This window comes from Molossus molossus, unplaced genomic scaffold (genome assembly GCF_014108415.1).
Source record: "Molossus molossus isolate mMolMol1 unplaced genomic scaffold, mMolMol1.p scaffold_m16_p_2, whole genome shotgun sequence".
Lineage (NCBI taxonomy): Eukaryota > Metazoa > Chordata > Mammalia > Chiroptera > Molossidae > Molossus > Molossus molossus.
Window position 1 is genome coordinate 94,131,931 of NW_023425355.1, and position 24,708 is coordinate 94,156,638.

General features: G+C 40.3%; 1 protein-coding gene across 1 annotated transcript in view; it reads right to left on the reverse strand.

Moving 5' to 3' along the window:
• Nucleotides 1-24,708, reverse strand: part of F8 (coagulation factor VIII) — a 272,819-nt gene that overhangs the window by 140,270 nt on the left and 107,841 nt on the right. The window contains exons 7-10 of the mRNA XM_036270458.1: nt 23,381-23,602; nt 20,526-20,787; nt 20,064-20,235; nt 1,465-1,558 (exon numbers count right to left, since the gene is read on the reverse strand). Of these exons, the coding sequence (XP_036126351.1) occupies nt 1,465-1,558; nt 20,064-20,235; nt 20,526-20,787; nt 23,381-23,602 (750 nt within the window). The remainder of the gene's footprint in view (nt 1-1,464; nt 1,559-20,063; nt 20,236-20,525; nt 20,788-23,380; nt 23,603-24,708) is intronic.

Here is a 24,708-nt window from a genome sequence, read left to right on the forward strand (position 1 = left end):
TTTGTGTCACTGGTGAAAAGCTGAATATCTGGGGGGGGGGGACTGCTGCTTTTCCCCACAGCTCTGGAAGGAGGACACTGGGCACTGTCCTTTGTGGCTGCAACTCAACAAAAACTCTGAGTGCCCTCCAAATCCTGAATTTCCTCACAGTGTTCCAGCCCAATCTGCCCTTCCTCTGCAGTAGCCCCCAGGTGAGTGGTTGTAGCTATTTTAGCACTCTGTCTAGGCTCTCTGCACTTTAGAGCAGGCTTGGCCTTTATTCCCCAAGGGCGCTGCTCACAGCTAAGACTGCTGCTCTCCCTGGGCTACCAGCCCACCACCTTCTTGAGTCTCATCAGATCCTACCAGTGTCCCTGGTTATATTGTTCTGTCCTTCTGCTTTTCTGTTGCTTTTTCCTGATGATTTGTCTTTATTTTAGTTGTAATTCCCATTTGGTCCAGGGAGATCTTCTGTGTAGTTTCTATTCACTCCAGCTCCATTTTCACATCCTCTAAGCCTATCTTGTGTGCAACTGGGTTGCACAGGCCTCTCTGGTGTCCCTGCATCCTGCAGGTCCCGTACATAACTGGATTGCACAGTCCCTTTGGGGACCTGGCTCTATGCCTATGTTATGTGCTGCTGGGTTGCACAGGGCTCTCTGGTGCTTCAGCACCCCACAGGTACATGGGAAACTGGATGGCACAGTCCTTGCTGGGTCACACAGGCCTATCTGGTGCTTCAGCACCCAGAATATCCGACAGGTAGGTAGATCACACTGTCCCTGCTGGGTCGCACAGGTCTCTCTCGTGCCTTGCACCCTCCAGTTTCCAATGGAGGGCTGCTGGATCACAAGGGTCTCTCTCAGGCTCCGGCTTCCTACTGCTCGTGAGTGGCTGGACTGCACAGGCCTCTGTGGAGCCGAGGTCCTGCCACTGGTGGCTGGGGTGTGCTGCTGCCCCATGGGGCTCAACTCCTGCTCAGCTGTTGCTGTAGTTTTGGGGGATGGGTCTCAGCTGCTGGTCTGTGCTTCTGTTGCCTGGGGATGGATCTATAGAATTTTCTTGTGAATATTATACAGTACATAGATATAATTCAATTGGAAATTATGGCATAAAAGATGGTAGGTGACAGAGACATCGAAAGGAATATAGTTAAGGCTGACATACCTCAGAGTAGGGTGCTGGGGGATGGATGAGATGAACCAAAGAACTTATATGCATGTATGCATAACCAATGGGCATAGAGTACAATGCTAGGGTGGTGGTGGAGCAGGATGGGGAGGAAGGTGTGTAGGGGGAAAAAGGAGAAGCATCTGTAACAAAAGTAAATAAAAATTGGGGGGGGGGGGATGGTGGGTGATGAATGTGCTTATATGATACATAAGAGCTGCGGCAAGGACCAGCATCATTTTAGTACTTATTGAAACTGTGACCTCATCTGTATCTATAGGTAAGTAAGAACTACAAAATTAAGTTAACACTTACCTTTTGGCAATCTCCCTGCATGCAAAGGCCTGACATCAGTGATTCCATGAGGAAATATGTTATATGGTCGACTTGCTTGATTCTTAAATATAATCTGAAAGTATAAATGAGCTATAAGGTCAAGTCCTAAAACAACTATGATCAAGATGAAAAGTGTGGCCAATCTCCAGAAAACAAAAGCTTGTTTGCATTCACATTATAGGGGTTTAGGTCTAGATAAAACTCAAATTATTTATTCTTTTCATAAAATTGCTCAGACAGCTATTTAGGTTTCTCACTAAAGGTCCCTTTCCATTTTTTTTTTTTTAAAGTAGTTCAATTGCTTCAGGAAGTATTCCTTGCACCTTTACACACTAATTGAAATTTGAATGTCTGCTGAGGACACTGCTTCCCCTTAGCCTTTTCCATCATTTGGGCACTGAATTCTCCAATAGTAGAGAGGGAAACTCGGATTCAGTTCATAAAATACTCACTGAATGAGCAAGCATGACCAGGAAGACAATTGATCACAGCACTAAGCAAGGGTGGCAGCCAGCATCATCTGATTGCATGTAGTTTAAAAGAGTGGAAGGATGGAAAAGCAATACCATATATGCAGCAGTTGAGAACCCTGAAGACATCAACCCAGTGGCTAGATCTGAGGATAAAAGAACCAACTTCCACTTGCATTCTTTTTTTGTTTGTTTGTTTTTAACTTTTTATTTGAAAATAAATTCAAATTTACAGAGACATTGTAAGAATAAGAATAGAACACTTGTATGGATTCAATTATTGTTAGCATATTATTCCATTTGCTTTATCAGTCTCTGTCTCTCTTTGTATTTATATACATATTTTCTGAACTATTTGAAAGAAAGTTACATGTCATGAACTTTTATGCCTACATATTTCCAAAGAATAAAGATATTATATTACATAACTATAGTATAGTTGTCAAATTCAGCAAATTTAACAGTGATATAATACTCTTATCTAATCCACTGTCTGTATTACAGGGTTTTTTTTTTACATTTTTACATTTTATTTTTTTATTATTATTTTTTATTTTATTTTTGTTACAGATGTTTCTCCTTTTTTACCCCATTGGCACCCTCCCCCCCCACTTGCATTCTTGTATTAAAACCCACTCATTTGGTAAAACCCACTAAACAGCCTATTCCTTACCTGTACCTAAGCAGCAGAATAATGCAGGACAGACATCACACAGTTCTGCAACTAGCTTCTTTAAATTCATAACCATAAATCCCAAATAGGCACTCAAGCTACCTAACCATCCTATTGAGAAATTCACCTTCTCACCTATTTAGTTGACTATCTGCTTCCCAATCTTCACTCTCAGGTGTTACTTTTTTCACTGAGAAAGGAGAAGCAATTTGAATAGAACTTCCTCACCTTCCCACCATCAAATATATCCACCTATATGTATATATGGCCATATTCTTCCCTGTTAAAATCAGCTCCTATCTAATGCCAACATCTCTTCTTTTGTACTAGTACACAATAAGGCTATAGAATCTTCCATTGAAAAAAATTTCCTTTTGGAACAGAATACAGATCCCATAAATAGACCTGCACATATGCAGTCAATTTACACTTGACAAAGAAACAAAGATAATATAAAGGAGTAATAACTATGCATGGTGCCAGTTGGGTGGTGGAAATATCAGGGGGAACACTTTGTAAAGTATATGATTATCTAACTACTATGCTGTACCTGAAACTAATACAAAATAGTATTGAATTTAAACTAATTGAGAACAAATTTTAAAAAGAAAAAAGACAATTCAAAGAAGAAAAGGGTATGAGGAAGGTTGAGTCAAAAAGGTGAAGAGGGGATTCCAAAATGGTGGCAGAGTGAACGGAAGCTACACAGAACGTCTCCAGAACCAAACTGGAATTACAACTATAACACAGACAAATTGGCGGGAAAAAAACACAGAAAAGTAGCTTGTGAGGACCAGGGACACTGACTCGATACTGGTAGGCTTTCGAAGGCATGAGACGGGGGCTGGGAGCCCACGGTCCGCAGCTCGGCAGCCTTAGCTGTGAGCGGTGCCCTCAGGATACACTCCCAAGTGGCTCCAAAGTGCAGAGCTGGGAAAGAGGCTAAAATAGCCACAGCCACTAACTTGGGCTCCGGCAGAGGACAGACTGGTCTGGAACTGTGTCGGGACACTCGGGATTTGGAGGGCACTCAGAGCTTTAGCTGAGTGGCAGCCACATAGTACGGTGGGCATATTGCTCCAGGGCTCTGGAGAGAGGCAGCAGCCCCTCCCTCGGAGATCCAACCCCATCCTGTGGACTATTGAAGTGCTAATTGAAGCTCATTAACAACAAGCATCTGTCCCACCCTCATAAATCACCTTATGCTGAGCACCTGAGGGGGTTTTTCAATCAACTGACAATCCAAAACTCATCAAGTAACCTCGACAGCTAGCCTCCAGGCAAAAAGCTACAGGATAACAGTACCTTTCCTGGGCTAGCAACTTTAACCAGGAAAGTAACACTTGACAGTGGTGTTTAACGTGGGCCCTCCCTCGCTCATCTAAACCCAGGAGAGGGAGCCACAAACAGCAGAACACCAACACCCACAGGGAAAATTTGACAGGTTCAAAAGGCCACTGTGATAGCCAAAATGGTGAAACAGAAACAGAAGTCAAATGAAAGAGCAAGAGACCTCCACCGAGGATGAATCAATGTGGAGCAGTTAGGCATGTTAACAGAGCTAGAATTCAGAGCCATGATCTTCAGAAAGCTGAACAGCATGAGTAAGGACATAGAGACCTGAAAATAAGCCAATTGGAAATTAAAAACCATTAAGAAGAGATAAAAAAATGACGTATCACAAAGGAAAAACACATTGGAAGGTTTAAAAAGGAGAGTAGAGGAAGCTGAGGACCGGATCAGTGAATTAGAAGACAGGGTAGAAAAAATCAACCAATCAGAAAACCAAAAGGAAAAAACAATTAAAAAAACAGGAAGACATATTAAGAGAACTGCAGGACAACTGAAAATGTAATAACATTCACATCATAGGAGTCCCCGAAGAAGAAGAAAATGAGCAAGGGATAGAGAATATATTTAAAAAAAAAAAATAGTGACAGAAAACTTCCCTAATTTGGTGAAGGAAGAAGGCATTCAAGTTTAAGAAGCACAGAGAGTCCCAAGTAAGAAGAACCCAAACAGGCCCACATCAAGACACATAGTAATTAAAATGCCACAAATTAAAGACAAAGAGAATCCTAAAAGCAGCAAGAGATCAGCAACAAGTTGCCGGACCTATCCATAAGGCTCTCAGCTGACTTCTCACAAGAATCACTATAGGCCAGAGGGGAATGGCAGAAAGTAATCAAGGTCATGAAAAATAAGGATCTGAATCCAAGACTACTCTACCCAGCAAGGCTATCATTCAAAATAGAAGGTAAAATAAAGAGCTTCCCAGACAAAAAAAATGCTAAGGGAATACATTAGCACCAAACCAGCACTGCAAGAAATGTTAAAAGGACTGCTGTAATTAGCAATAGAAATGGGAAGAAAAATAGAACCACACTAAGCAAAAATAGCAATAAATAAGTACATATCAATAATCACCTTAAATGTAAATGGAATGAATGCTCCCATAAAAAGACAGAGAGGAGCTGATTGGATAAAAAAGCATGACTCATCTATATGTTGTTCACAAGAGACCCACCTCACAACAAAAGACTCACGCAGTTTGAAAGTGAAGGGATGGAAAAAATTATCCAAGCACAAAAGCTGGGGTAGCAATACTAATATCTGATAAAATAGATGTCAAAATGAAGGCCATTACTAGAGACAAAGAAGGCCACTACATAATATTGAAAAGATCTATCCAACAGGAAGATATAACCTTGATTAACATATATGCACCCAATATAGGAGCACCAAAATATATTTAAAATCTTCTGGATAACTTCCAAGGAGAAATCGACAGCAATACAATCATAGCAGGGACTTCAACACCCCGTTGACAGCACTGGATAGATCCTCTAGCCAAAAAATTAGCAAGGAAACAGAGACTCTAAGTGAAGCACAAGACCAAATGGATTTAATATATATCTACAAAGAATTACACCCCAAAACTACAGAAATCACATTCTTCTCAAGTGCACAGGGACATTCTCAAAGATAGACCACATGATAGGACAAAAACTAAATCTCTACAAGTTCAAGAAGATTGAAATCACATAAAGCATCTTCTCAGATCACAATGGCATGAAACTAGAAATCAATTGCAACAGGAACATGCAAGGACATTTCAACACATGGAGGCTAAATAGCATGTTGTTAAACAATGAATGGGTTACAGAGGAGATCAAGGAAGGAATTAAAAACTTCCTGGAAAGCAATGAAAACGAATACACAACAACACAAAATCTATGTATGCAGGAAAAGCAGTTCTGAGAGGGAAGTTCATAGCACTACAGGCCTACCTCAAGAAACAAGAAAAATTTCTAATTGACTGTCTAACCTCACAACTTAAAGAATTAGAAAGCAAACAAAAAGAAACCCCAGAGCAAGAAGAAGAAAGGAAGTAGTAAATATCAGAGCAGAAATATACGACATAGAGACCAAGAAAAACAGTTCAAAGGATCAATGAAACAAAGAGCTGATTTTTCAAAAAGATAAACAAGATTGATGGACCCCTAGGTAGACTCACCAAGAAATAAAGAGAGAGAACCCAAATACACAAAATCAGAAATGAAAGAGGAGAATTAACAACCGACCTCACAGAAATACAAAAGATCGTTAACAGGTATTATGAACAACTATATGGCAACAAATTTGACAATCTAAGCAAAATGGAAAAATTTCTAGAAACACATAGTCCCCCAAAACCGGACCGGGAAGAAATAGAAAACTTGAACAGACCAATAACAACTAAGGAAATTGAAGAGGTAATCAAGACTCTCCCAGCAAACAAAAGCCCAGGCCCAGATGGCTTCATAGGGAAGTTTTACCGAACATGCAAAAAAGAACTAACACCCATTCTCCACAAACTATTTCAAAAAATTCAAGAAGAAGGAAAACTTCCAAACACGTTCTATGGGGCCAGCATAATTCTAATTCCAAAACCAGAAAAAGACTACAAAGAAAGAAAACTACAGGCCAATATCCCTGATGAACATAGATGCCAAAATCCTGAACAAAATTCTAGCAATTTGGATCCAGCAATACATGAAGATAATTATCCACCATGTCCAAGTGGGATTCATACCAGGGATGCAAGGCTGGTACAATATTCGCAAATCAATAAATGTGATAAACCATATAAACAAAATAAAGAATAAAAACTACATGATACTATCAAATGATGCTGAAAAAGCATTCTACAAAATCCAGCATCCATTTCTGATAAAAATGCTCAGCAACTTAGGAATAGAGGGATCATATCTCGACATAATAAAGGACATATATGAAAGACCTACAGCCAACATCATACTCAATAGGCAGAAACTAAAACCATTTTCATTAAGAACAGAAACAAGAGAGAGATGTCCATTTTCGACACTCTTATTTAACATAGTACTGGAAGTCTTAGCCACAGCAATCAGACATGAGGAAAAAATAAAAGGGATCCAAATTGGAAAGGAGGAAGTGAAACTGTCATTATTTGCTGATGACATGATATTATACATAGAAACCCTAAAGACTCCATCATATATCTACTATACTTAAGAAATGAATTTGGCAAAGTAGCAGGATACAAAATTAAAGTCAAGAAATCGACGGCATTCTTGTAGACCAATGATGAACTCACAGAAAGAGAAAGTAAAAAATCAATCCAATTTATCATCGTGCCAGAAAAATTAAGATAACTAGGAATAAACTTAACCAAAGAAATAAAGGACCGGCGACTTCCGGTCAAGATGGTGGCATAGGTAAACGCGGTATCGCGTCCTCCCACAACCACATCAAAGTTACAACTAAACTACAGAACAACCATCATTCAAAACCGCCTGAAATCAAGCTGAATGGAAGTCCTACAACTACGGGATTAAAAAAAGCAGCTACATCCAGACTGGTAGGAGGGGCGGCAGCACGAGGGGTGTTGGCGGCGCGGCGGCAGCGGCGAGACGGCCTGGTCCCACACCCAAGTGTGGCGGATAAAAATCAGGAGGCTCCCGCGGCTGGGAAGGTCCTTCCTGAGGACTGAGGGGTCCCCGACCCACGCCAGGTGCCCCGCTCAGGGTTCCAGTGCCAGGAAGAAAAGTCCCCATAACTTCTGGCTGGAAAAAACAGCGGAAACTGAGGCTCAGGGAAGCTGAGGTGGCTGGAGCCCCAGGCAGCTCCCTAAAGGGCCCGCGCACGGACTTATTGGACTCTCTCCCTCTAGGCTTGGAGGGGAGGCAGCTCACGGGGCACCAGAGACATACAGGGAAGAACTGAGCTGTTTGGCACTGGAGCGAGGGCTGGAGAGGGGGCTTCCTCAGGGACAAATGTGCTGTAAGAGGCCTTTGTTCCTTTGGTGAGCCCGTCCCGGGAGCGGCAGACAAAAGCCATATCTGGGACTCCAGCAACCTGGCTCACACTGGTAGCCCCGCCCTGCTGACTCCCTGAGGCCCCGCCCCACCCCACAGAACTTTCAAACCGACCCAAGGTGTTGCCAGTTGCTTAACCATAGGATTGGCCAGTCTTGGTTCCTGCTTGAGGTTTTCCCTAAATTCTTTCAAACGAGCAACATCGGGTCTCCGCGAGCCCCATACCTCTCATTAATACACAGAAACAAACACAGGGAGGCAGCCAAAATGAGGAGACAAAGAAACAGGTCCCAAATGAAAGAACAGAACAAAACCCCAATAAAAGAACTAAGCGAAAGGGAGATAAGCAACCTAACAGATGCTGAGTTCAAAATACTGCTTATAAGGATGCTCAATGAACTTAGTGAGAACCTCAGTGAACTTAGGGAGGGCCTCAAGAGCATAAAAAAAGACCAGTTAGAAATCATGGATACACAGTTAGAATTGAAGGAGGCATGAACTGAAATAAAGAATAATTTACACAGCTTCAATAATAGAGTGTGTAAATCCAAGGAGCAAACCATCAATTTGGAATATAAGGAAGCAAAAAATCCCCAATCAGAACAGCAAAAAGAAAAAAGAATCCAAAAAAATGAGGATAGTGTAAGGAGCCTCTGGGACAACTTCAAGCGTGCCAACATTTGCATCTTGGGGGTGCCAGAAGGAGAAGAGAGAGAACAAGAAATCAAAAACCTGTTTGAAACAATAATGGCAGAAAACTTTCCTAACTTGGTGAAGGAAACAGACATACAAGTCCAGGAAGGACAGAGAGTCCCAAACTAGATGAACCCCAAGAGGCCCACACCAAGACACATCATCATCAAAATGCAAAAGGTTCAAGACAAAGAGAGAATCTTAAAAGGAGCAAGAGAAAGGCAGCTAGTTACCTACAAGGGAGTTCCCATAAGGCTGTCAGCTGATTTCTCAAAAGAAACTTTGCAGGCCAGAAGGGAGTGGCAAGAAATATTCAGAGTGATGAAAACCAAGAACCTACAACCAAAATTATTCTATCCTGCAAAGTTGTCATTTAGAATCGATGGACATATAAAACTTTCCCAGACAAGAAAAAGTTAAAGTAGTTCATCACTACCAAACCGTTATTATATGAAATGATGAAGGGTCTTTTTGAAGAAAAAGATAAAATGTATGAACAAACAAAATGGCAATGAATACATATCTATCAACAATGGAATCTATAAACAAAATGAACAGATAGAACAGAAACATTCTCATAGATACAGAGAACATTTTATTGGTTGCCAGTCAGGAAGGGGGTTGGGGGAATGGGTGAAAAAGGTGAAGGGATTAAGAAGCACAAATTCATTGCTAGACTGACAAACCTCAAAGGGAAAGGGGTTGGGGGGGTGGGAAGAAATAAACCAAAGAACTTATATGCATAACCAATGGACACAGACAATAGTGTGGGAAAAGGTGGGAGGGGGGCAGGAGTGGGGAGGAGGGGGTCAATGGGGGAAAAAATGTGGAACATCTGTAATACATTTTACATCCAACAATAAAGATTTGGAAAAAAAAAAAAAGAAAGAAAGAAAGGACCTATTTGCAGAAAACTACAGGACATTGAAAAAAGAAATGGTGGAAGATATAAAAAAGTGGAAGCACATACCCTGTTTATGGATTGGAAGAATTAACATCATTAAAATGCCCATACTACCCAAAGCATTCTATAGATTCAATGCAATCCCCATCAAAATACCAACGACATATTTCACAGAACTAGAACAAATACTTCAATAGTTCATATGGAACCAAAAAGTCCCCGAATAGCCACAGCAATCTTGAAAAGGAAGAACAAAGTTGGAGGGATCACAATACCAGATTTCAGGTTATACTACAAAGCCACTATAATCAAAACAGCCTGGTACTGGCACAAGAACAGGCATATAGACCAGTGGAACAGAACAGAGAACCCAGAAATGGACCCCAGGCAATATGCTCAATTAATATTTGACAAAGGTGGCAAAAGCATACAGTGGAGTAAGGACAGCCTCTTTAATAAATGGTGCGGGGAAAATTGGACTGCTACTTGCAGAAAAACGAAACTAGACCATCAACTTACACCCTACACGAGAATAAACTCAAAATGGATAAAAGACTTAAATGTAACTTATGAATCCATAAAAATCCTAGAAGAGACTGTGGCAACAAAATTTCAGACATCATACGCAACAGAATTTTTACTGACACATCACCTAAGGCAATAGAAGCAAAGGAGAAAATGAACACATGGGACTACATCAAACTCAAAAGCTTCTGCACAGCAAAATATACAATCATCTAAACGGAAAGGCTACCCACTGTATGGGAGAGCATAATTGTCAATGATATGTCAGAAAAGGGGTTAATTTCCAATACATATAGAGTGCTCATACAACTCCACAAAAGGAAGACAAAGAATCCAATTAAAAAATGAGCAGAGGAACTAAATAGACACCTCTCCAAATAGGACATACAAATGGATACAAAACATATGAAGAAATGCTCATCATTACTAATCATCAGAGAGATGCAAATTAAAACAACAATGAGGTATCACCTCACACCTGTCAGAATGGCCGCCATCAACAAATCATCAAACAACAAGTATTGGCGAGGGTGTGGAGAAAAGGGGACTCTAGTACACTGCTGGTGGGAATGCAGACTGGTGCAGCATTTATGGAAAACAATATGTTGTTACCTCAAAAACTTAAAAATTGAATTTCCATTTGACCCAGTGATCCCACTTCTAGGAATATACCCTAAGAAGCCTGAAACAGCAATCAGAAAGAATATATGTACCCCCATGTTCACAGCAGCACTATTTACAATAGCTAAGATCTGGAAACAGCCCAAATGTCCATCAGTAGACCAATGGATAAAAAAGCAGTGGTACATATACCCAATGGAATACTATGCAGCTGTCAGAAAGAAAGATCTCTTATCCTTTGAGATGTCATGGAGGGACCTGGAAAGTATTATCCTAAGCAAAACAAGCAAAGCAGAGAAAGACAAATATCATATGATCTCACTTATTTGTGGCATATAATAAACATAACAGTTTGAGGAATTGGGTGGACCCAGAGACATGGAAGTAGGGTACAGACTGACAACCCTCAGAATGGGGGAGGGAAGGGGTAAACCACAGGGGGAGGGAAGGGGTAAACCACAGAACTTATATGCATGTATGCATAACCGATGGATGCGGACAACAAAACCAGGTATGGTATGGGGGGATGGGGAGGAGGTTGTCAATAGGGAAAGAAAAACAAACATCTGTAACAAAAGTTAATTCATAAAAAATCATTTAAAAAATTGGGCAATGGATTCAGGACTTCTGGTCAAGATGGTGGCGTAGGTAAACGCGGTATTGCGTCCTTTCACAACCACATCAAAGTTACAACCTACAGAACAACCATCATTCAAAACTGCCTGAAATCGAGCTGAATGGAAGTCCTACAACTACAAAATTAAAGAAGCAGCAGCCACCTGGAGACTGGTAGGAGGGGCAGAGGTGCGACAAGCTGTCCCCACACCCATGTGTGGCGGATACAAATCAGGAGGATACCTCGGCTGGGAAGGTCCTCTCTGAGAACTGAGGGGTCCCTATCCCACACCAGATGGCCCACTCAGGGTTCCAGTGCCAGGAAGAGAAGTCACCATAACTTCTGGCTGGAAACACCAGCGGGAACTGAGGCTCACGGAGGCTGAGGCCACTGGAGCCCCAGGCAGCTCCTCTTAAAAGGCCTGCGCATGGACTTATTGGACTCACTTCCTCTAAGCTTGGAGGGGAGGCAGCTTGAGGGACGCCAGAGACATACAGGGAAGAACTGAGCTGTTGGCATTGGAGCGAGGGCTAGAGAGGGGGCTTTCTCCAGGTCAAACGTGCTGTCAGAGGCCTTTGTTCCTTTGGTGAGCCTTTCCCTGGGGTGGCAGAGAGCCGCCATATCTGGGACTCCAGCAACCTGGCTCACACTGGTTGCCCCACCCTGGTGATTCCCTGAGGCCCCGCCCCATCCAACTTCCAGGCCCACCCAAGCCGTTGCCAGTTGCTTCACCGTAGGATTGACCTCTTTTGGATCCTGCTGCAGGTTTTCCTAAATTCTTTCAAATAAGCAGCATATGGTCTCAGCTAGCCCCATACCTCTCGTTAAGTAATACATAGAAACAAACACAGGGAGGCAGCCAAAATGAGGAGACAAAGAAACAGGTCCCAAATGAAAGAACAGAATAAAACCCCAGGAAAAAAACTAAGCGAAATGGAAATAAGCAACCTAATAGATGCTGAGTTCAAAATACTGCTTATAAGGATGCTCAATGAACTTAGTGAGAACCTCATCGAACTTAGTGAGGGCCTCATGAGCATAAAAAAGGACCAGTCAGAAATGAAGGAGGCACTAACTGAAATAAAAAAATAATTTACACAGATTCAAAGTAGAGTAGGTAAAACCAAGAAGCAAACTATCGATTTGGAATATAAGGAAGCAAAAAACACCCAATCAGAATAGCAAAAAGAAAAAAGAATCCAGAAAAGTGAGGATAGTGTAAGGAGCCTCTGGGAGAACTTCAAGCATGCCAACATTTTCACCCTGGGGGTGCCAGAAGGAGAAGAGAGAGAACAAGAAATTGAAAACCTATTTGAAACAATGACAGAAACTTCTGTAACTTGGTGAAGGAAACAGACATACAAGTCCAGGAAGCACAGAGAGTCCCAAACAAGAGGAACCCCAAGAGGCACACACCAAGACACATCATCATCAAAATGCAAAACGTTCAAGACAAAGAGAGAATCTTAAAAGCAGCAAGACAAAAGCAGTTAGTTACCTACGAAGGAGTTCCCATAAGGCTGTCAGCTGAATTCTCAAAAGAAATTTTGCAGGCCAGAAGGGAGTGGCAAGAAATATTCAGAGTGATGAAAAGCAACAACCTACAACTGAGATTACTTTATTCTGCCAAGCTCTCATTTAGAATCGATGGCCATATAAAGACTTTCCCAGACAAGAAAAAGTTAAAGGAGTTCATCACCTCCAAGCCATTATTATATGAAATGTTGAAGGGTCTTTTTGAAGAAAAAGATAAAATATATGAACAAACAAAATGGCCATGAATACATATCTATCAACAATGGAATCTACAAACAAATGAACAGGCAGAACAGAAACATTCTCATAGATACAGAGAACATTTTGTTGGTTGCCAGATGGGAGGGGGGTTGGGGGAATGGGTGAAAAAGATGAAGGGATTAAGAAGCACAAATTGGTTGCTAGACTGACATACCTCAAATGGAAGGGGGTTGGGGGTGAGAAGAAATAAACCAAAGAACTTATATGCATATATGCATAACCAGTGGAAACAGACAACAGTGTGGGAAAAGGCAGGAGGGGTCGGGAGTGGGGAGGAGGGGGTCCGTGGGGAAAAAATGAAGAACATCTGTAATACATTCAACAATAAAGATAAAATAAATAAATGAAACAATAAAATAAAATTGGGCAAAGGACCTGAATAGACACTTCTCCAAAGAGGACATACAGATGGCCAACAGCCATATGGAAACATGCTCAATGTCACTAATCATCAGAGAGATACAAATTAAAACTACAATGACATACCACCTCACACCTGTCAGAATGGCTACCATCAATAAATCAACAAGCAACACGTGCTTGCAAGTATGTGGAGAAAAGGGGATGCTAGTTCCAAGAGCTTTTTAGTAGGGTTTTCTACATATAATATTATGTTATCTGCAAATAAAGAGAAGTATTATTTCTTCCTTTCCAATCCAAATGATTCTAATTCCTTTTTTTTTTTTTTGGCTCATTTCACTGGCTTCCAGTAAACATTAAATAAAAGTTATGAGTGGATATCTTAGCTTGTTCCCAATCTCAAGGGGGAAAACATTCAGTTTTTCACCACACTATAAATTTTTCTTAGATATTCTTCAAGCTAAGGACCTTGACTTCTGTTGCTAGTTAACTGAGAGTTTTTAAAAAAAATCATGAATGGGTAGTGGATTTTGTCAAACCCCTTTCTCCACCTATTGTATGATCATGTGCTTTTTTTTCCCTTTTATTGAATTATTATGGTATACAGTATTTCATTCATTTTTATATGTGGAACCACCCTTGCATTCCTGGGATAAATCCCACTTGATCATGATATATGTTTTTTTTAAATCGTTTTTATTAATTTGCTTTTGTTACAGATGTTTCTCCTTTACCCTCCATTGACACCCTCCTCCCCATCCCCCCCCCCCGCCCCATGCCCCCTGCCCCATCCCCAGCATTGTTGTCTATGCCCATTGGTTATGCATACATGCATATAAGTACTGTGATTTATCTCTTCCCCCCAACTCTTTCTCTTCTGAGATTTGTCAGTCTGTACCTACTTCTATGTCTTTGGGTCAATTTTGTTCATCATTTTGTTTAGTTCATATAATCTTTTTTTAATTAAAATTCCTCACTCGGGGACATGTTTTTGATTGATTTAAGAGAGAGAGGAGGAAGGGGGAGAGAGAGAGAGAAAAACATTGATTAGTGATCTCCTGTATGCACCCCAACTGGGGTATGTGCCCTGACCGGGAATTGAACCCATAACCCTTCAGTGATTGCATGGGACAATGCTCTAACCACTAAACCACACTGGCCAATGCTATAATCTTTTTAAAAAGTCATTAGATTTGGTTTACTAATGTGTTGTGGAGAATTTTTGTATCTGTATTCACAAGGGGTATTAGACTCTAGTTTTCTTTAAAATTTTTGAGATTTGTTTTGTGGCCTAATATATGGTTTATTCTGTGTACTTGAAAAGAATGTGTATTGTACTGCAATTGAATGGACTTTCTGTATATGTTTGTTAGGCTTAGTTGGTTTATAGATGAAATGAGATTAGCCATTTGTTGATAACTTTGGACGCTGAGTGATGGGTTTGAAGAAGTTTATTTTACTATTCTCTTTACTTCTGGGTATGTTTGAAAATTTCTATATAAGAAGGAAAGAATAATTCTCAAATTCTTACATTAAAAGTAAAAATCATCCTGGCTGGTGTGGCTCAGTTGATTGGAACATCTTCTTGTACACTGAAAGGGTGCAGGTTAGATTCCCGGTCAGGGCACATACCCAGGCTGCGGTTTGGTCCCCAGTTGGGGTGTGTACCAAAGGCAACTGATCAGTGTTTCTCTCTCACATAGATGTTTCTCTATCTCTCTCTCTCTCAAATCAATAAACATATCCTTAGGTAGGATTTTAAAAAAAAAGAAAGAAAAGATCATTAGGATTCAGCAAAGTGTCCAGAGTATAACTTACATAAATCAAAGAATGAGGTATATATATATATATATATATATATATATATCTTTATGTGAATAATATTCAGAATATATTGTTAACTTTTGAAAAATCAAAGTACAGAACAATTTCCACAGTGCTCCTATTTTGTGTAAAATATATACACATACACTTGTTTGTGTATATACTATTTAAGACCATGGAATTGGAAGTCTGGAAGGGAAGACAATCTGCTTTTCATTGTATAGTCTTTTTCGCCTTTTGAATTATTCTCACTTATTAATTTAAAAATAAATAAATACAATTTATGAAGAAAAATGTACAAGAATAACTAATTAAAATTTTGAAGAAGTAATATGAGGGAAGTCTTGCCCTACAAATATAAAAACATATTACAAGTGGGTATAGTCATTAAAACAGTGTGATAACAGATCACTTAAAGAGAACTTAGCAATTTAGTGTTTTGATGAAGAAGGTATTTTTAAATTAGTGAAGAATGTATTGATTGGACCAATTGGCTGTCATTTGGAGAATCCTTATTTGACACTATGCACTACACCCAAAAGTAACTTCTGGAGTAATTAAAATGGTTATTGTAAAAATAACACTATAAAAGTAAAAGAATAAAATACAGTAGCCTATTTTATAATCTTTTAGGGGTAGTGAAGACATTTATAGGCAGGAAATATAAATGAAGAATGATATAAGATTGACTAGATAAAGATAAAAGATCTTTGTAGAATAAAAAGCATCATAAAGGAGATAAAGTACAAGTAACAGACTAAGAAAAATGTTTGAAAGATAAATAATGATGTGCCAATATCTATAATGCATAAAGCCTTCTACAAATACATAAGCAAAAGATTACCATCTTAATAAAAAACTGTACAAAATTTTACAAGTGGGCAATTTACAGAGGGTATTATGTAAATAGTCAACAAACATGAAACACCATGTAATTTCACTACTGACCAAGGAAATACAAATGAAGACAATATATAAATCTTTTGCTTATCAAATTGTAAAATGTCCTGAATGTTTATAATATATATTGTCATTGATGTTGAGAAAAGGGCACTCACATACTCTTGGGGAGGGTATAAGTTGATACAGAATTGTTGGAAGACATTTTGGCAATATCTAACAAAACTCCATGTTGGGAAAGGCAGTCTCATGTTTAGTCTTTTGACCCCTGCTTGGCCACGTAAGAATGGGCCTAGGGCCTGGAACACTTCCTTATTAGGAAATAAAGAGCCCAAACAGCCTGTTCCAGGCTTATGACCTTGTGTAAAAATATCTTTGTCTGTTTCAGTCTCAATTAATTCTCCTTTATTCTGCTTAAGCAAGTGCATCAATGGGCCCCAGGCATGCCCCCAGCTTTCAGTATTTCAAACTCCACTGGGGAGGGGTTGGGATCCTTCTGCTGAAGCATGAGAGGGGTACACATAGAAAACTGCCCTGCGTTGGCTGCCAGGGGAGACATCCTAGCCATGGGGGACTCATGCACACAATTGGAGCTGATCTTGCTCTAATATATCTCTTCTCTATGTGAGTAAAAGCATGATTCCATCAGTGTTTGACTGTATTGTGTCTAACTTGGTGACACTAATACTCAGATGTAGTGGGTAGAAGTGTTTGGACTTCTATTCCTGGTGGCTGGCATAGTGATGATATTTGATATTCCCCATGTAGAATGCTCCTCTGGCAGAAATAACTACTGCATGGTGTTCTGCTCAACACACCATGTATAATAATTAACATCTTTCATGACATTCTTGAGCTGCTAAGGTGACACAACCAATCAACCATCTAGTTCCAAATTAATTGTGAAAAAATACCCCCCTTTTTAAACCACTGTTCATTGAGTTTTCTATTCTTTGCAGCATAAGTATTCTTTTTTTCTTTTAAATATGTTTTTTTTCTTTATTGATTTTTAGGGAAAGGGAGAAAGATATAGAAACATTGATGAGAGAGAACTGGCCACCTCCTGCATGCCCACCACTGGGGATTTGGCTCACAAACTGGGCATGTGCCCTGACTGGGAATTGAACCAGGACCTCTCAGTCCATGGGACAATGCTCAACCCACTGAGCCACACCAGCTGAGCCATAAGCATTCTTTTTTAAAAAAATCTTTATTGTTCAATGTAAAATGTATTACAGATGTTTTACATTTTTCCCCCATTGACCCCCTCCTCCCCACTACTGCCCCCCTCCCGCCTTTTCCCACACTATCGTCTGTGTCCATTGGTTATGCATATAAGTTCTTTGGTTTATTTCTTCCCACCCACCCAACCCCTTTCCTTTTGAGGTTTGTCAGTCTAGCAATGAATTTGTACTTCTTAATCCCTTCACCTTTTTCACCCATTCCCCCAACCTCCCTCCCCTCTGGAAACCAACAAAATGTTCTCTGTATCTATGAGAATGTTTCTGTTCTGCCTGTTCATTTGTTTGTAGATTCCATTGTTGATAGATATGTATTCATTGCCATTTTGTTTGTTCATATATTTTATCTTTTTCTTCAAAAAGACCCTTCATCATTTCATATAATAACGGTTTGGTGGTGATGAACTCTAACTTTTTCTTGTCTGGGAAAGTCTTTATATGGCCATCGATTCTAAATAACGGCTTCGCAGGATAGAGTAATCTTGGTTGTAGGTTCTTGCTTTTCATCACTCTGAATATGTCTTGCCACTCCCTTCTGGCCTGCAAAGTTTCTTTTGAGAAATCAGCTGACAGCCTTATGGGAACTCCCTTGTAGGTAACTAGCTGCCTTTCTCTTGCTCCTTTTAAGATTCTCTCTTTGTCTTGAACCTTTTGCATTTTGATGATGATGTGTCTTGGTGTGGGCCTCCTGGGGTTCATCTTGTTTGGGACTCTCTGTCCTTCCTGGACTTGTATGTCTGTTTCCTTCACCAAGTTAGGAAGCTTTTCTGCCATTATTGTTTCAAACAGGTTTTCGATTTCTTATTCTTGCTCTTCTCCTTCTGGCACCCCCAAGATGTGAATGTTGGCACACTTGAAGTTGTCCCAGAGGCTCCTTACACTATCCTCATTTTTTTGGATTCTTTTTTCTTTTTGCTGTTCTGATTGGGCGTTTTTTGCTTCCTTATATTCCAAATCGATGGTTTGCTTCTTGGATTTATGTACTCTACTATTGAAGCTGTGTAAATTATTCTTTATTTTAGTTAATGCCTCCTTCAATTCTGACTGTGCGTCCATAATTTCTGATTGGTCCTTTTTTATGCTCTTGAGTCCCTCACTAAGTTCATTGAGCCTCCTTATAAGCAGTATTTTGAACTCAGCATCTGTTAGGTTGCTTATCTCCATTTTGCTTAGTTCTTTTCTTGGGGTTTTGTTCTGTTCTTTCATTTGGGACCTGTTTCTTTGTCTCCTCATTTTGGCTGCCTCCCTGTGTTTGTTTCTATGTATTACTTAACGAGAGGTATGGGGCTAGCTGAGACCAGATGCTGCTTATTTGAAAGAATTTAGGAAAAACCTGAAGCAGGATCCAAGACAGGCCAATTTTATGGTTAAGCAACTGGCAACAGCTTGGGTGGGCCTCAAAGTTGGGTGGGGCGGGACGGGGCCTCAGGGAGTCACCAGGGGGGGGCTACCAGTGTGAGCCAGGTTGCTGGAGTCCCAGATATGGCGGCTCTCTGCCGCCCCAGGGAAGGGCTCACCAAAGGAACAAAGGCCTCTGACAGCACATTTATCCCGGAGAAAGCCCCCTCTCCAGCCCTCGCTCCAGTGCCAATCAGCTCAGTTCTTCTTTGTATGTCTTTGGTGCTCCTCGAGCTGCCTCCACTCCAAGCTTAGAGGGAGAGAGTCTGATAAGTCTGTGCGTGGGCCCTTTAAGGAGCTGCCTGGGGCTCCAGCCGTCTCAACCTCCCTGAGACTCAGTTCCCGCTGGTGTTTCCATCCAGAAGTTATGGGGACTTCTCTTCCTGGCACTGGAACCCTGAGCAGGGCACCTGGTGTGGGACAGGGATCCCTCAGTCCTCAGGGAGGACCTTTCCAGCCGAGGTATCCTCCTGATTTTTATCCACCACACGTGGTTGTGGGACCAGCCCATCTCGCCACCGGCCCTCTGCCCCTCCTACCAGTCTGGATGTGGCTGCTGCTTTAATTCCGTAGTTGTAGGACTTCCATTCAGCTTGATTTCAGGAGGTTTTGAATGATGGATGTTCTGTAGTCTAGTTGTAACTTTGATGTGGTTGTGGGAGGACGCGATACCGCATTTACCTACCCCACCATCTTGACCAGAAGTCCATAAGCATTCTTAATACCTTGTATCAAAGGTCAACAAATGTTTTCTAGAAAGGGCTGGATAGTAAATGCTCTAAGCTTTGGGAGCCATATCTAGTCTCTATCACATATTCTTACTATTCTTTTCTTTACAACTCTTTAAGAATGCAAAATCCTTCTAAGTTTACAGGCTGTCCAAAAATATATTATGAGCCAAATTTGGCTCACGTGCCATAGTTTGCTGATTCCTTGTACTATGTTATTGGTGGGAAAAATTTTAGCAGAATTTGTATCAAAGTCTAAGCAATGAATATATCAAAGGAGTGTGGCAGGTTTAATGAGTGGCATTAAATTTGTATTGTATATACTCATATTTTTAAACAAATTTATAATCCACATTTATTTGTATAACATTTATAATTTTTTAAAGATAATGCCCATTACAGATAAGGCCAGTTTATGAAGTTTTAAGAAACTCAAAACCCTCCAGATTCTTTCTTCTTACCCAACCTTATATCTTTTCCTCAACTTACCAACAGGGTATCTCCAACTTCTCCATAAAGTAAAGGTCCAAGGATTCCTGATTCATACTGAATAGCTTCACGAGTTTTAAATGTTTCATTTGTGTAAGCCATAAATCGGACCTTTTTGTACTTCCTACCAATCCGCTGAGGACCATTATTCAAATATAAGCTCGTATAATTTCTATATGAGACACAAAAAGATGAGAGTTTGAAATGGAGAATTCTAGGTAGAAATGGCTAAAATCCAACTCTAAAACAACTGATATGATTTAATCAAGAAAAAGAGTGGGAAAAATACAAGCATTCTTGATGCTTAGCTATTTTAGTTTCCAAACATATTAATGCCCTTGACATTTAATTCCATACTTGCACCTATCCTAACTGTGGTTTGAAGATTTGTTATTTTGAATAACTAGGAAGAACCTTTTGAGTATGGGGAAGAGAGAGTAGCAGGAATCAAAAAGTGCTTACTTGTCATTAGAGGTGGGGACTGAGGGAGCATAGTCCCATTCCTCCTCTTCAGCAGCAATATAGTGGACCCAAATTTTAGGATGTTTCTTGGCAACTGAGCGGATTTGGATAAAGGGAGAAGAGTTGTCATCATCAAACCTGACAATATCCATGTCAGAGTCATAAAGATCATCATCATCATATTCCTCTCTTTCATTATTTTTCATCCGTAGTTGGGGTTCCTCTGGGCAACTATCCACTTTGACATAAGCTTCCATACCATCTGGAATCAGATGAACAAAACAATGTCAAATTCCCACAAGACTTACTTGCCTTAACTTGTACGATATCATTGTCTGTCATTAGGCCTTCAAGGCTCTCTCTTAAGTGTTTCCCTCCTCCACACCAATACTCTTTTTGCCACTTTCCTATATGGATTACCCTTCCATATCTGGTGCTTGCTGGTTTCTTCCTGTGGTCTTTGCACTCATCATTTCCCTTCTGCTTGACTCTCCTTTAATAAATATTTTACCTCCCTTTCTGAACTGCAGGCCGACTCTCTAACCGCTGAGCCAAACCAGCCAGGGCGTACCTCCCTTTCAAGACTCATTCATTTGCTCTTACAATACATATGACTATTTCCTTTCTGGAACTGGCTCGGAGCCTATCACTCCCCAACTCCCAAATTATAAACAAGGAGACAAACTCCCCATTCCCACAGTTACCTAATGATTTCTATATTTACTCTTTTAAAGTATGACACAAAAACATCAATTTAATAACAGCTTATCAGGAAAAATAGTAGGATAGATATAAATTTCAAAATGCATTCCAAGTTCATAAAAATATGAAAAGGTACAGCACAAAATAAAACAAATGTTATATATATATATTTTTAATGTTTTTTATTGATTTTTTTAGTGAGAGAGAGGAAGGGAGAGAGAGAGAGAAACATCAATGTGAGAGAGAAACATTGATCAGCTGTCTCCTACACGACCCCCACCCGGGATCAAGCCCAAAACCCAAACATGTGCCCCAACTGGGAATCTAACCAGGATCTCTCAGTCCATGGGACAACGCTCAATCCACTGAGCCACACCAGCTAGGCAATATGTTATATATTTTAAGAGCATTTTTGCCTGTGCCCAGTTGTAAGCCCTATGGCAAGTCTATTAAAAAATCTCAATCTCATCTTTATGCTTTATAAGATGTAGATAATAATTCCTACCCTATCTGTGCCATAGGGCTATTTTGAAGATCAATACTAACAAGGTAGCCCTGGCCGGTTTGGTTCAGCGGTTAGAGCGTCGGCCTGTGGTCCTGAGAGACCCGGGTTCGGTTCCCGCTAAGGGCGCGTACCTCGGTTGCAGTTTGTCCCCGGCCCTGGTCGGTTGTGCGGGTGGCAGCCACTCGATGTTTCCCTTTCACGTCGATGTTTCTCTCTCTCTCTCTGTTCCACTCTCTCCCTCCCACTCTACCTGAACAAAAAATGCAAAAAAAAAAAAAAAAATACTAACAAGGTAGACCTGTTTACTGAATATGAGGAACAGGGCAGACTTCAAGAGCAGCAAACAACTAGTCCAGGGTTCATGTGGACTTAAACCTAATTCATTCTATATCTTAAAATGATGGGTTTTATTTGAGATCCAATGAAGCAAATCATTTTTCTGAAAAGCAATAATTAAAATCAGTGAAAACAAGTTGTCAGAGAATAAAACAAAATAAGACATAAATTCCTCTTAAATTGAATCAAGCTCAGACTAGATAATATTAAGACTAGATTCAATATTAAGAGTTAATAGAATGAATATATAAAAAGGAAAATGGGGGCGAGATGATTCTGTAATATGATTTTTTACATTAACAATAATCCAAAACTCTAGGTGGCATTGTGGCAAAGTGATTTCACAGGAACTTTGACCCTTTGCAAAGTCCCCATCAAGTAGTCCTTAAAAACCTCACGAGGTGCCCTGGCCTGTTTGGTTCAGTGGTTAGAGCGTTGGCCTGTGGACCAGAGAGTTTCAGGTTCGGTTCCCGCTAAGGGCACGTACCTCAATTGCGGTTCAGCCCTGCCCAAGTTGGGGTTGTGAGAGTGGCAACCATTCGATGTGTCTATCTCATATGGATGTTTCTCTCCTCCTCTCTTCCTCCCTCTCTCCCTCCCACTCTATTCGAAGATAAATGCAAAAATGTCCTTGGGTGAGGATTAAAAAAAAACTCACGAGGTGTCTCAAGTATGCTTACCAACTTTCACTCCCATGTTGCTTCTCCCAATATCCACTATCCCCTGACGTGCTCTGAGTTTTCCAGATGTCTCTCATCTCTTACCAGGTATCTGCAGAGTGCCTCCATGTACATTAGTGGTCTGGTGTCTCATATTGAGCACTGCAATATTCTCTGGTATTTGCTAGTTATTGCTCTGGGATTCTCTACTGATATCCTGGAGCCCTTGTGATTACAACCTGGGAAGTGCTGTTTTGTTTCGTTTTTCCATTTTCCTAAATTTTCTCATAAAACATCTCTTCAGCTATGTATGACCTGCCATCTCTCTCTCCACAGTGTCAAAGCCTAGTTAATGGGATCATAATGGAAAACCAATAATATACTGTCCTCCTTACTTTTGCCACTTCATTTATCCCTAAACCACCTGCCCTACTTCTATCACAGGTATTTAACTAGAAATTCACCAATACTACATGTATTCAAGCCCTCTTATATTCAAGGCAAAATCTTTACTCTGAAAACTGGCAACCAGGGAATCTCAGTTGAGAAGTAACTAACATACAGTAATGCTTTACTGGAGAGTGGAAAGTAAATTCCATTAAAATAAGAGCTGAATACTTGTAATACTAGTTTTTAAGATCCACAGATATTACCATGCTGGTGAGAAGAGATATGGCAAAATAGTAGAAACTGGCCAAGTTCCATCAGAAGTGTCTGAGCAGTAAGGAAAGTTATTGGCGAGATCTCCAAGGAGGCTTGTCGATGGTTCCTCACAAGAAATGTGTGACCTTCAAGGAAAATTGAGTGCACTTCAGGGGTCGTGCCCATTCCAATCACATGCCAATATACCAATTTCTTGTGACATCCAATCAGACCTGTAAAGTAGGAATAAAATAGCTATGGTCATTAAATAGAGAAATTGAACTGGAAAACATTTTCTAAGATATGATGAACAAATTGACCTTATAAATTTTATTATCTTGACTTAGAACCAAACTTTCTAAGGACACTGGGGTACTGTGAAAGCAACAGCTCTTGCTAAGGTTGGTGACTGTCATGCTGCTAAATCCAATTAATATTTTTTTAGTCTTTATTTAATGTTTATTTGCACTTGAATTTGTACCTATTAAGCATTCATTCCTTCTTCTTCTTCTTCTTCTTCTTCTTTTGTTAATCCTCTCCTGAGGATATTTTTTTTTTTCCCCATCGATTTTTTTAGATAGGGATAAAGTAGAAGGGAGGGAAGAATAAAGAGAGAGAGAAACATCAAAGTGAGAGAAACGCATTGATTGGTCACCTCCTGCATGACTTCAACCAGGACTGGGGATTGACCCACAACTCAGGTATGTGCCCTTGACTGGGAATTGAATCCTTGACACTTTGGTGTGTGGGCCAACACTAACTGCTGAGCCAAACTGGCCAGGGCTTTTCCTTCTTGAAATTCCTTCCTCCCTTGGCCTCTATGCCAACACCTCTCTGGGTTTTGTTTCCCTATTGCATAAACTGCTCCTTCTTCTGTCTCCTTCCCTGATCCCTCCTTCTCTACTCATCCATTAGATGACAGATAACCCCAGTGCTCAGCTTTAGGCCTTATTTGCTTGTTAATCAATATTTTCTCCCTGATCAATATTATCCATTTTGATGGTGTTAATGATCATCTATATAGTAATAACTCTCCTGTGTCAGACCTCTCCCATAACTACAGATTCATACAATCACCTTTTCAATATCTTTACCTGGATATTTCATAAAACCCACACATCCAAAACCAAATTTGAGATCTTCATTACCTCTTCTTCTTCTACAGTTCCTTATTTCAGTGAATGGGAGCATTATCCTGTATTCAATTTTGCAAGTGAGAGTTATTCTTATCTTCACTCTCACTTCTTACATCCAATCTAACACCAGTTTAATTAATAACACTAATAGTCACTAAGTACTTGTTTTATCTCAAGCACTGTCCAAAGTATTTTATAATTTT